The 13458-nt window shown below is 50.8% G+C and overlaps 1 protein-coding gene across 1 annotated transcript; it reads left to right on the top strand.

Moving 5' to 3' along the window:
- Positions 1–168: 168 nt before the first annotated feature.
- Positions 169–12576, top strand: DDX27 (DEAD-box helicase 27). Its single transcript, XM_035123873.2, has 21 exons — positions 169–282; positions 631–753; positions 1106–1165; positions 2209–2371; positions 2570–2616; positions 2736–2822; positions 5021–5126; positions 5208–5381; positions 5537–5687; positions 6674–6773; positions 9069–9210; positions 9699–9852; positions 9951–10032; positions 10183–10360; positions 10469–10575; positions 10902–11004; positions 11132–11229; positions 11338–11467; positions 11594–11684; positions 12061–12138; positions 12250–12576. Exons 1-21 carry the CDS (start codon positions 196–198, stop codon positions 12266–12268), a joined length of 2280 nt encoding a protein of 759 aa, XP_034979764.2. The 5' UTR covers positions 169–195; the 3' UTR covers positions 12269–12576.
- The last annotated feature ends 882 nt before the right edge of the window (positions 12577–13458 follow it).

Here is a 13458-nt window from a genome sequence, read left to right as displayed (position 1 = left end):
CGCCCCCGCTTTCGCTTTCGCTTCTCCTCCCCACAAGGGGCGGCGTTTCCCACCCGGCCCCGCCCCGCCCCGCCCGCGGAGGGAACCTCTGCGTCCCGGTTGCCGTCCCCGGCGGAAGGGAAAGGGTGGCGGACGGGCGGTGCTCTGTGTCTGGCGCACCCGGCGCCCTGCACTTCCGGTCCCTCCGACACCACGATGGAGCTCGGGGAAGGATGGCGGGCGAGGCTGGGCGGGCCGGGCGGCGAGGAGGCCGAGGAGGAGGAGAGCGGTTCCGAGGCCGAGGTAGGCGAGCGGGCGGGGAAGAGGGGGTGGCGGGGAGGGAGAGCCTCGCAGCGCCTGCCCTGCTCGTCCTCTCCGGCGGTGCCTTCCGTCTTTTCTTTCTCGTCTTTTCTTTCTCGTCTTTTCTTTCTTTCTTTCTTTCTTTCTTTCTTTCTTTCTTTCTTTCTTTCTTTCTTTCTTTCTTTCTTTCTTTCTTTCTTTCTTTCTTTCTTTCTTTCTCCCTCTCTCTTTCCCTGTCTTTTTTCTCCATCTCCTCCTTTCTCCCTCTTTTCTCCCTCTGCCCCCTTCTCCCTCTCCCACCCTCGCTCCATCTTTTCTCCGCTCGCATCTCTCGTCTCTCGTCTCCCCCAGGAGCTGTCTGTGGGGCGCGGCGGCCGCGGCGGAGACTTCGCAGTGGGTTTTGCGTTCACCGAGGCGTCGGCAGGGCCCAGCGGAGGGCCCTGGGCGGAGGTGCTGAGGCAGCTCAAGGGGAAGGTGAGAGGTGCACCTGGCTCTCGCGGGGAGAGGGTGGGCTCCGCAGGGGCACCTACCTGGGGGCCCCGGGGGCCGTGCTGGGTGCCATCACTCCCCCCCCCCAAAAAAAACCTTTCACCTTCTGGCATGATCCGGCAGGGCAACTTCTCTGAAGCCAGTGCCAATTCTGTTTTGCCCTCCTCTGGAGCAAAAAAGGTTCCTGGGCCTTCTCTCTGTCCCCCCCTGAGACCTGCAAAGTCAAGATGGAAAGGTTGCTCCGTGCCTTAGGATTCCCATGAGGTCATCCTGCTGGAGCCTCCTGACCTTTGGGTTTTCACTCTTGTACTCACCTTGTTTGTTTTCTCTTGTGCAGAGATCCGCTACTAGCCTGGACGAGAAGATTGCAACTGTAAGAAAGAAAAGGAAAGCCCAGGTTAGAAATTCCCACCTGGTTGGGATCTTCTGGGTTCCTGTATGTGTGTGGATAAGGGCGGTGATTTGCCCTCAACATTGCAGGGGCGCATCATGTGATGCAGCATGTTACACATCATGTGCCAGCACTCGAATGCTGGGTGGGGAATGGGGAGCGCAGAGCTGGGCTCCATGCTCAGCTACCTCCTCCCCGCGCGACATCAGACAGGGAGGAGGAGGCGGAGCAGGGCCACAGGATTTTGGGGCAGCCCAGTCCCCTCCTTGAAAAATGGGGGGGGGCTGAAAACCCCTCAATCCCCACTACTTGGTGCACCTGTGTGTGCATGTTGTACTGCCTTCCAAAAGTAGTGTCCAACTTTCATGTGCAGGGGAACTTCTCTGACTGCAGAATGACTTATCCAAGCACAACAGAACTTCCCATTTTCAGTATCCCAAAGTCAGGGCAATGGGGCCTGGAAGGTTTTCTGGCCCAATCCTCTGCTTAATGCAGGATCAGCTTCTGGATGGGGCAACATGTGTGAACCATGAAAGTGTTGTGTGGGCTTTGCCTTTTGCACAAGGTGCCTACAGTGTGATTGCATCTCTGTAGGGACCCTTAGAGAATCTTCAAGCAGTTTTTCTGGTTCTGTGGAACGTTATTTAATTGTGGAATCTTAGAGAAGGAAGTTTAGAAGCAGGCTTACAATGGCAGAAACAATTCCCTAACATATTTGACGCTAACAGATTTGTGTCACATAAAGTGGTGCTTTATGCTCTGGCTGCAAGAAAGATGAGCAAAAGAAACGATATTGCAAAAAGTTGCGCTGGAGATTCAGAGGTCTAATGGAAGTTAAGCTAGGTATGAACTAGCAGATGATACAAACTCGTGACTTCCTTTCTTTAAACGCTTGATGCTTTGGAGTATGTAGTTGTTGTATGCTGTTTGTTACAGTTTGGCAAATTGTAATGAAATTGTTACAGTTTTGGGTCAAAATAAACTCTTTGGCCATAGAGAAGGAGGCTGGGCAGGAAAAATAATGTCCCATTTGGGGGGGTCTTTTCTAGGAAAAGAAAGCTAAACAAGGGCCAGCAAAAGAAGATCCTGAGGAGGCTACACAGGAGAATGTAGACAAGGTGGATGCCAGAGGAAGTGAGGAGGAGGATGCAGAGGAGGAGGAGTTGGAGTCTGAGTACTCTTCGGCAGATGAGAGCATCTTCACAAAAGCTGGTAAGCATGATGATGGATGTGCTGTGCAGGCACCGGGGCAGAAGAGAGCAAGTGTGCATCTTCTGTGCCTTACAGTGGGGCAGCTGACATGTTTTTTGCACGTAGCTGCATGAATTGAGGTTTTAGTAGGTGCTGCTGCTCTCTGATTTGCAAGGTGTTCTGCTCATCCTTTTGCGGTGGTTGTGTCATTTTTCACAGATACACTCAAGGTGAAGCAGCGACGGAAAAGGAAGCGAGGTGGAGAGGTGAGCCTTTGGATGCTGGGTGGTGCTGGGGTGAGAAGGAATACCTGCAGAAACAGGGGTCCTTCTCTCATGTTGTGGGTCGGTGTTGCAGGCTTTCTCTTTCTGATCCTCCTTTCTAGGAACCTGAGCAGTTCTTTGAAGATGCTTCACAGTACGATGACAGCCTGTCCTTCCAAGATATGAACCTCTCCCGGCCTTTGCTGAAGGTAGCCAGTTCCTGCTTTCTTTCAGAGGGAGATGGCGAAGGTGGTTGCCTAGTCTCTTTTGGAGGGGCAAATCTCAGCCACACTGAGTCATCACATTTGACAGCTTTTGGGGTTCCAGAAGTAGGTAAGGCAAACATGCCTTTCCTAGTTAAATCAAAGTAACAAAAGAAACAGAAAAACAAAAAACTACTGTTTAGCTGCAAAGATAACATTAGGATGTTCACCATACAGTGGAACCTCGTTTTTAAGCGTCTTGGAAGCCAAACATTTTGGAAACTGAACACCAAAAACCCGGAAGTAGTTGCTTCTGTTTTCGAATGTGTCTTGGAAGTCGAACAGATTCTGCTGCATTTTTTTCTTTTTTTCTCAATGGATTTTGCTGACCTCCCATTGCTCCTTGGTTTTTGAACGTTTTCACTGAGGTTCCACTGTACTGTTAACGGCTCAAGGCTTCTGGGTAAATGGACCTTAAATGAGCCTGTAGTTGGAGGATGGAAGAAGGAAGTTCTTGTTTATTTATATTTAAATTTGTATGCCAGCCTTCACCCAAAGATCACAGGGTGGTTCACAACATAAAAATACAAAAGGAGACCACAAAATACATAAGAAAACAAAAACAAACCCATAACACTCCTCCCGCAAACACATTAAAAAAGCTGTAGAATGTTAATCAGTCAAAGGCCTGGTTGAAGAAAAATGGTTTTTGCCTGGCACTTAAAGATATGTAATGAAGGCGCCAGGCGAGCTTCTCTGGGGAGAGCATTTCACAAATGAGGAGCCACAGCAGAACAGGTGTTGCCCGCTCTCTGGACCTCATGGAGGAGGCATCAGAAGAAGGGCCTCAGGTGATGATCACAGGGTCAGGGTCACTTCATGTGGGGAGAGGGGGTCCTTGTCAGTTGTCAGTCCAGTTTATTTGCTAAAAGGGGGTTAGTAAGGTGGACATTTAACCTTTCACTTCAAGATGAGCATAAGAATATGGGGTTTAAATTAAAATCAATAGTCTTTTATCAATATTCGTATTGAGCAGCTTAGACCAAACTCTGTCTATCAAATCAAAAGCTGAAGGTAGATCTGTAGATGCTACAAGAAGATACTGTGTTGACCTTTTGTGCATGCACAATTTGCAGTCAAAACAGCTGTCTAAATTGGTTCCTGCTGCTTCAGTGGGATATTTCGTTTCCCTCAGTCCACACAATTCAAATCTCCGAAATCTAGTTGAATTCTTCTCCATTATCACATGACTCAACTGTCCAAAGCTGAAGGAAGAAATTCTACCACATTCTGCGATTGGTTCCTCTAGTATAAAAAACCACTTTTCCTAAAAATTCTGATTATTTTCTAAAGTTTCTGAGAGCACTTAGCCACCTGACATTCAGAATCAAACGAGCCACCAGAATCAAGTATTTCACTTTCTGGGGCTGTAATTATTATTATTAGTATTATTAGTATTAGTATTTACCATATTTTTCCATGTATAAGAATATATTTTCCCCCTATTTTTTCAAGTTTAAAATTGGGGGTCTTCTTATACATGGATAGTGCATATGGGGGCTTTCTTTATTTGGAGTCCAAAAAAACAGGGGTCGTGTTATACATGAGGGCATGTTATACACGGGAAAATTCGTCACTAGGTTGCAGAAAGACTAGATTTACTGCCTTTGTAGGCTATCAGCAAAATTACCTGAAGTATTGCCTCGAGATGATAAAATGTTACCCTTGTGTTGTAGTCTGAGCGTAGATCAGTCTCTCTCTCTTGGATTCTGTGCACACAAAAGCTCATACCAAAATAAAAACTTTGTTGGTCTTTAAGGTGCTGCTGGAAGGAATTTTTTTATTTTGTTTTGACTATGTCAGACCAACACGGCTACCTACCTGTAACTAGATCTCTTGGATTCTGCTAGGCCAACAAGCATGCCAAATGCCTTGGGTGACGTTGTTAGCCTTCCTGCACTGAAGACGCCCCTCAGCTGTGTATGGGCAGTAGCCAACCAGGCTGAGCTAGAAATGGCCACTTTCCCATTTATCTACCCTGAAATGATCATATGCTGGGATTGCTGCCCATGCCAGTTTGGAGACCCAGTCTCTCTGAGAAGCCAGAGAGCAGCATGTTGAGGGGCGTTCCAAGTTATGATTTGCATAGTTGTAGGGCAGAGACCTGCTCACACTGGCTTCTTCCCAACGGCTGTGATTGGCAGGCAATAACCGCCCTGGGCTTCAAGCAGCCGACCCCCATCCAGAAGGCCTGCATCCCTGTGGGGCTCCTGGGGAAGGACATCTGCGCATGTGCGGCTACAGGGACAGGTAAGCCCCGGGTTCAAGGGGGTGGGGTGGGGGCAATGGCTTGGGGTGGGGCAGGAGGCTGATCTCTGTCTTTGTCTTCAGGGAAGACAGCGGCCTTCATTCTGCCTGTGCTGGAGCGCCTGATCTACAAGCCCCGCCAAGCCCCAGTGACGCGGGTGCTGGTTCTGGTGCCCACTCGGGAGCTGGGCATTCAGGTGCACTCCGTCACGAAGCAGCTGGCGCAGTTCACCAGCGTCACCGCCTGTCTGGCCGTGGGTGAGTGAGCAGGACCTGGAAGATGGAGAAGGCTGCTGTTCAGCCTCCGGGGTGTGTGTGTGGGTGTGTGACTTCGTTTGCACCCATCCTGCCTAGCAAGGTGGCTGCAGTGCATTCGGGGAGCTGATGCCCCCACCCGGTTTGTGTCCTTGCAGGGGGCCTGGACCTGAAGACCCAGGAGGCGGCGCTGCGCTCGGGCCCCGACATCCTCATCGCGACCCCCGGACGCCTCATTGACCACCTGCACAACTGCCCCTCCTTCCACCTGGGCAGCATTGAGGTCCTCATCCTGGACGAGGCTGACCGGTGAGGGGAATCTCTGGGCGCAGGCAGGTGGGGGGGGGAGAGGTCCTCAGAACACCAAGAGGCCTGGCTGCAGGATCAGGCCAAAGGAAGCCCACCCAGGCGAGCATCCTGCTCTCGCAGCAGAGGTCCATCAGAGGCCTGCTTAGGGAACCCCAGAAGCAGGACCTGAGCATGAGAGCAAAGCTCTCTCCAGGCTGTGAACCCCAAAACCCCGTATTCAGAGGTAGGCTGCCCTGGCCATGGGCAGCCACCTTCTCCTCTGTCCTCTTTTGAAGCCCTTCAAGTTTGTGGCCATCAGCACGCCTGGTTTATGCACTGTGTGAAGTCCTCCCTTTATCTGCCTTGAGCCTTCCAACATTCAGCTTTAATTGACGGCTCCTTGGGGTTCTAGTACCATAGATTCATAGAACAGTAGAGTTGGAAGGGACCCCAAGGGTCATCTAGTCCCACCTCCTGCAATGCAGGAATCTCAGCTAAAGCATCCATGGCAGATGGCCACCCAACCTCAGCTTAAAAACCTCCAAGGAAGGAGAGTCCACCACCTCCCAAGGGAGACCGCTCCACTGTCGAACAGCTCTTACGGCCAGAGAGTTTTTCCATATGTCTATAGCCAGAATCTCCTTTCTTGTCACTTGAAGCCATGGGTTCAAGTCTTGTTCCCTCTGCCATGTGACAGCCCTTAAGATACTTGAAGATGGCAGTCATGTCACCTTTCAGTACTATGAGGAAGGGAAAGAAAAAACATCTCCCTCTCTTCTTTCTTCACCCAGTGTGTTACTTTGCACACCTCTTGTTTTCTGCTCCTTTTTCCCTTGTAGCCATTCTTTGCAGGGTGCTGCCCCATCCCCTGGGATCTCAGTCCTAGCCCAGACCTGCCTTTTGGCACAGGCTGGGTTGTCAGTTTTTGTGCCTGTAGCAGGAGCCCTCACCCCTCCCCTCACCCTACCCTACTTGCTCACCTGACCTGCCTCTCCCGCTCCCCCCAGGATGCTGGACGAGTACTTTGAAGAGCAGATGAAGGAGATCATCCGGCTGTGTTCCCGACATCGCCAGACCATGCTCTTTTCTGCCACCATGACAGACGAGGTACCGAGGGAGACCCAGGGAGGAGACTGGGGAGGGTGCAGTTGTGACGATGCACTGGGTGGATAGGAAGTGGCCACGGGAATCTTGTAATGTACAGGTGAAACTCGGAAAATTAGAATATCGTCGAATAGTGCATTTATATCATTACTGCAACTTATTATTTTTCCTTTTCCTTTTAATTTTTACAAATGCTTTCTTTTGGAAATTCCACAGTAATAAAACAAATAGTTACAATAATACAATAATACAAATAGTTACAATAATACAAAAATAAACATTGCTATTACATTTCATTAATTACATTCCATTTCATTTCATTAATTACATTCCATTTATAAAAAAATTCCTTCAGTAGCACCTTAAAGACCAACTAAGTTTTTATTTTGGTATGAGCTTTCGTGTGCATGCACACTTCTTCAGATACAGTGAAATGGAAGTTTCCAGGCACTTATGTAGAGAAGGGGTGGGGAGGGGTGGGGATGGGGAGGGGGGATCACTCAGAAGGGTGGTGGAAATGGGTGATTGACTGACTGATAGCTGTTGATGACCGCAAACGACTGCAAATGGTTTTGCATGAAAAAGCAAGGGTTGAGATGGCTGAAGATCGCTTATCATGTATAATGAGATAAGAACCCGATATCATTCCATTTATAATTGACCCTTTGACAAGGTGCCCCATGATATTCTAGTAAAGAAGCTGGTAAAATGCAGGCTAGACAATGCTACCATTCAGTGGATTTGTAACTGGCTGACTGACCGAAGCCAAAGGGTGCTCATCAATGGCTCCTCCTCATCCTGGAGAGTAGTGACTAGTGGGGTGCCACAGGGTTCTGTCTTGGGCCCAGTCTTGTTCAACATCTTTATCAATGACTTGGATGATGGGCTTGAGGGCATCCTGAGCAAGTTTGCAGACGACACCAAATTGGGAGGGGTGGCTAATACCCCAGAGGACAGGATCACACTGCAAAATGACCTTAACAGATTAGACAACTGGGCCAAAGCAAACAAGATGAATTTTAACAAGGAGAAATGTAAAGTACTACACTTGGGCAAAAAAATGAAAGGCACAAATACAGGATGGGAGACACCTGGCTTGAGAGCAGTACATGTGAAAAGGATCTAGGAGTCTTGGTAGACCACAGACTTGACATGAGTCAGCAGTGTGATGCAGCAGCTAAAAAAGCCAATGCAATTCTGGGCTGCATCAATAGGAGTATAGCATCTAGATCAAGGGAAGTAATAGTACCACTGTATTCCGCTCTGGTCAGACCTCACCTGGAGTACTGTGTCCAGTTCTGGGCACCACAGTTCAAGAAGGATACTGACAAGCTGGAACGTGTCCAGAAGAGGGCAACCAAAAAATGTTCAAAGGCCTGGAAACAATGCCTTATGAGGAACGGCTTAGGGAGCGGGGTATGTTTAGCCTGGAGAAGAGAAGGTTAAGGGGTGATATGATAGCCATGTTCAAATATATCAAAGGATGTCATATAGAGGAGGGAGAAAGGTTGTTTTCTGCTGCTCCAGAGAAGCGGACACGGAGCAATGGATTCAAACTACAAGAAAGAAGATTCCACCTAAACATTAGGAAGAACTTCCTGACAGTAAGAGCTGTTCGGCAGTGGAATTTGCTACCAAGGAGTGTGGTGGAGTCTCCTCCTTTGGAGGTCTTTAAGCAGAGGCTTGACAGGAATGCTTTGATGGTGTTTCCTGCTTGGCAGGGGGTTGGACAGGATGGCCCTTGTGGTCTCTTCCAACTCTATGATTCTGATTCTAAAATCCACACAGTAATATATTATTGTCTGTTCTAATTCGCTTGTGGAAATAACTCAGAGACTGTGAATGAAGGAAGGACGACAACAGAAGAGAAATAAGAATTATCAGAAGATTTGAAATGCAGTAGGATTATGATGTTGATTAGAGCCCTCCGAACTTCCAAAGCATGGGGAGTCCCCCCAAAATTATAATTTGGCAGAATATTTGGACGATTTGATATGTATCTGTAAAATATGGAATATTTTATATGATTGGATTGGATTGTTAAAATGGAAAATTTAATAAAAATGATTAAAAAAACATTGCTTTCACCTTTTAAGTTGTGTTACTGAAATAAATGCACTTTTTGACAATATTCTAATTTCCCGAGTTTCACCTGTATTTGAATCTTGGTGCTCTGCTACAGAACAGTGACCTCCCTGTGATCTCCCTTGGACTGGGATGTCCTGCTTCTCTTTGGAGGAGTGGAGTGTTAGCGGGACCTTCATGGCAGGGCTGATGAAGCTTCCCCCTCTCTGGCAGGTGAAAGACTTGGCCTCCGTTTCCTTGAAGAACCCTGTCCGGGTCTTTGTGAACAGCAATACGGATGTGGCCCCGTTTCTGCGCCAGGAGTTTGTCCGCATCCGGCCCAGCCGTGAGGGAGACCGGGAGGCGATTGTGGCAGGTGGGAGCCTGGAGTGGGGGTCCAGAGGCCGTGGAGGCAACAGTGCTTCTGGGTATGAGTTGCTGGGAGAGTCGCTCTTGTGCTCAGATCCTGTTTGCCTGTACCCAATAGGGGCCTCTTTTTGGCCGCTATGAGAAGAGGAGCTGGACTTTTAAGAACATCAGAAGAGCTTGCAGGATCAGGCCAAAGGCCCATCTAGCCCAGCACCCAACCAAATGCCCCAGTGAGGAAGCCCCCCCCCATAAGCCTGATTTGAGCACAAAAGCCCTCTCCCCTCCTGTGCAGCTGGAATTCAGAAGCATTGCTGATACGACTGGAGGCAGAGCATGGCCATCCTGGCTAAGAACCACCGAAAGCCCTCTCCTCCCCCATGAGTATGTCCAATTCTCTTTTAAACCATCCTAGGTTGGTGGTTGTCACTGCCTCCTGTGGGAGTGAGTTCCACAGGCTATGTGAGTTTTGTGTCCTCCCACCCCTCTCTCCTCCAGCCCTCCTGACTCGGACATTCCTGGACCATGTGATGCTCTTCACACAGACCAAGAAGCAAGCGCACCGGCTGCACATCCTGCTGGGCCTGATGGGCCTCCGTGTCGGGGAGCTGCATGGTGACCTCTCACAGACACAGCGCCTGGAAGGGCTCCGGTAGGCAGGGTGGGGAGCAGGGAGGGGGAGGGAGGCGCAAGAGAGGCTCCTGGCTGCCCTTGACGCTCCCTCCCTGCGGGTGCTGCCATTGTCTGCAGGCGCTTCAAGGACGAGCAGATTGATGTGCTGGTGGCCACAGATGTTGCGGCACGAGGACTGGACATTGAAGGTGTCAAAACGGTCAGTGGCTCTCCCCTCTCCGTTGCCAACCCTTGCTCAGCCAGCTTGAGTCCTGCTCAGCTTCTTACTGGGAGAGCGGGATGCTGGACCAGGTGGGCCCTTGCCCCAGTCCCACAGGTGCTCCTCTGAGACTCCCCTGTCTTGCCACAGGTGATCAACTTCACGATGCCCAACACCACCAAGCATTATGTGCACCGCGTGGGACGCACAGCGCGCGCAGGGCGGGCTGGCCGCTCCGTCTCCCTGGTGGGCGAAGAGGAGCGCAAGATGCTGAAGGAGATTGTGAAGGCCGCCAAGGCGCCCGTCAAGGCCAGAGTCCTTCCCCAGGGTAAGCATGGTGGCCGGAGGGAGGGGCTGGGAAGCAGGGCATGGGGACGGGCACCCTTAGGCCACAGGTGGCACTGGGGGAGGCTGAGCGGCTGCCCTTTGCCCCCAGATGTGATTCTGCGCTTCCGGGAGAAGATTGAGAAGCTGGAGTCGGACGTCTATGCTGTGCTGCGCCTGGAGCGCGAGGAGAGGGAGCTGCAGCACTCAGAGGCCCAGGTGAGGAGGAGCAGGGGGCAGAGGCAGCAATGTGGGGGAAGAGGGAGGAGGCGTTGGGGTGCCTGGATTATTGGGCCCCTTTCTCCCCTAGAAGGGTTTATCTTTGCAAAAGGGAGCAAGCAAGTTCTTGCAGAGCAATTTGGTTTGAGTGCCTCCCTGCTTTGCCCCTCTGGGATTCCCCTTTAGTTGGCTCCTTTTGTGGTAACTTCCCCCATGGGACACAGCCCTCCCAGCTTGATGAGGGAACATGGGGCAGCCCTTGTTTGGCTCACTACCGAGGTTCCTGGGCATTGAGGCTGTGCCCAAAGGCTTTGCTCTCCTCCTAGATCAACACTGCCAAGCGGAAACTGGAGACAAGTGCTCAGGAAGGGACAGAGGGCGCTGCCCGCAGCTGGTTCCAGAGCCGGGAGGAGAGGAAGAAGGAGAAGCGTAAGGGCCTGGCTGGGAGAGTGGGACGGGGGTGACCTTGGCTGAGAAAGGGGGTGTCTCTCTCTCTCTGACATTGGCCTTGCCTGGCTTCTCACCTTCTGCTTCTGGGCTCTCTCCTTGCCCCCAGTTGCCAAGGCCCTGCAGGAGTTTGACTTGGCGCTGCGAGGCACCAGGAAGCGGAAGAAGTTCATGAAGGAGTCTCAGAAGAAGGCGACCCAGCTGACGGTGAGCAGTGGCTGAGTGTGTGTGTGTGTGGGGGGGAGACGGCCATTTTGGGGGGCTGGTGAGTTGGGGGAGGAAGCACTGCTAGCCTCCTTTGTGCTGTTGCTGCAGCCAGAGGAGCGGTCCCAGTTCGAGATCCTGAAGTCCCAGATGTATGCCGAGCGTCTGGCCAAGAGGAATCGCCGCCCCAAGCGTGCCAGGGCCATCCCCGAGGAGGCTCCGCCCGCAACTGCCAAAGGAGGTAAGAAGCAGCTCCCCTTCTCTGCAGGGGAGGGCAGGGGAGGGGCTAGCAGTGGGTGGGGGGCTGCCAGGCTGCAGCTTGCCTTGGCTTCAACCTAGGGTCTCCCTCTCTGCCACATTCCTCAAGGGCCCAGGCAGCAGCCCAAGAAGAAGACGTCCGTGTTTGATGAGGAGCTCACCAACACCAGCCGTAGAGCCCTGAAGCAGTATCGGGCGGGGTGAGTATTGTGCATGCCCCCCCCCCCCGGCCATCACCCCTTTCCTTCATGGTCCTGGTGATCCTCTTGCCAGGGGTGGGAGTGACCTCTCCAGTCCACAGGTGAGGAATCACAGACTATCTCTGTTGTGCAGAGAACCCCAAGCGAGAAAGTTTGTTGGGAGCCACAGTGCAAGGGGCTCCTGCTACCCCAAAAGTACCAAGCAGTTGGCATCTAAACCAGCTGCTAAAATGGGCCAGAAGTTCCCCAGCTAGAATCACCTAGTCCAACCACACCCGCCTCTTAGGAGAGGCTTGTGCCAGCCAGCCTCCCCCCTGCCCCCCCCCCATCAGCAGAGGCCCTGCCTGGCCACGATCTTGACGTCTCTTTCCTGCAGGCCCTCGTTCGAAGACCGCAAGCGCCTGGGTCTTGCCTCAAGGAGGAAAGGAGGGAATTTCAGAGCAGCTAGTTCCAGGTGAGGCTCTGTGCTCCCTGCCTTTTCTACCCATGTGTCTCCCTCCTGCTCTCTTCTGCCTCCCCCACCAGAGGACTGACGCGCTGCTTTCTGCTTCCTGTCCTTGTGCAGGTACAAGAGGAAGAAGTGAGGAAGAAGTTTCTGGGTGGTGGAGCCCTTTTTGAGGCTTGGGATCCAAGTGAGCCTTCCTGGAGGCAGCAGCACCAGCCACATCCAGGCGGCTGGAGGCAGCTTCGGCCTGGGAAGGACAAGCCAGACTGCTTCCCGCTGTTGCAGCCTTTCCTGTAAAGAGGAATTCACCAGCCAGTGTCTTGCTTGCCTGCGTATTGTAGCTCCATTTGCTTTCTAACCTTTCTCACCAAGGAGGAAACTGTTCATGTTCTGAAAAACTGTAGATTATTCTACACGTTTATCATTAAAAAGGACTTTTTCGATTGACTACAGGTCTCATGTGACTTTCTAAAAAAAAGGTGTGGGTGATGGATGGTAGAGAACCTCCTGTGTGGAATTGGGAAAATGTACCACTCAAGTGTGCGGTGAAATATGAAATCAAAAATTCCCAGTGTCAGGACAGAACAGGGGAATAAGATGGCAGAAATCTTGCTACAAATCATGATTTATTTACTGCTCAATTATTTGCATTTATAACTGGTCTCAAAAGAATTGCCCAAAATGGGACAAAACAACAAAAATGTAGAGGGAGAAATTATTTGATCTTTTTTCTGTGCAGCCTGGTCAGGAACCGTGAACAATGTTATAGTTAAATTGTTGTAGCTTGCCTTCGCTTACCACACCCCACTGCTCTGCTCACAATTGTGAAGGATATTATGTTATGAATGGTCCGTGTCACCATCAAGAAAACTGGATTGTCCTTAGATCAAGTGACTTTTAAGTTCTTAAAAGCTCTTAACCTAGCTTCAGGTTATCATCCTAGCCAGTCATTGATCTTCTTCTTCTTTGGCGATCACTCGTAGCAGAGTAAGATTGTCTTCCATAAACATGGTTTTAACAGTGAGCCCGTAAGTGACTGTGGAGGCCAATTCTGGATCCACACGTCCTTCCACAGTGGGGACATTGGTTTCCGGGTAGGAGTTGATCACAGTGTGGATTTGCCAAGCGTGCCTTCCTCTTAGCACGTTTCTCCCTTGCGTCCTGAGTTCGAGTATATTAAAAGCCAACAACACCTTTGGTAAAGGCTGTTCTCCAACTGGAGTACTCGCAGGCCAGTGTTTCCCAGTTGTCAGTGTTTATTTTATTTTATTTTTACCTTGAGACACTTTAAACCTCTTTTGTTGACCACCAGCATTACGCTTTGCATTT

This window comes from Zootoca vivipara, chromosome 7, assembly GCF_963506605.1.
Source record: "Zootoca vivipara chromosome 7, rZooViv1.1, whole genome shotgun sequence".
Taxonomy (NCBI): Eukaryota; Metazoa; Chordata; class Lepidosauria; order Squamata; family Lacertidae; genus Zootoca; species Zootoca vivipara.
The sequence above is the reverse complement of the archived record's forward strand: the minus strand, read 5'-3'. Positions and strand labels throughout refer to the sequence as shown.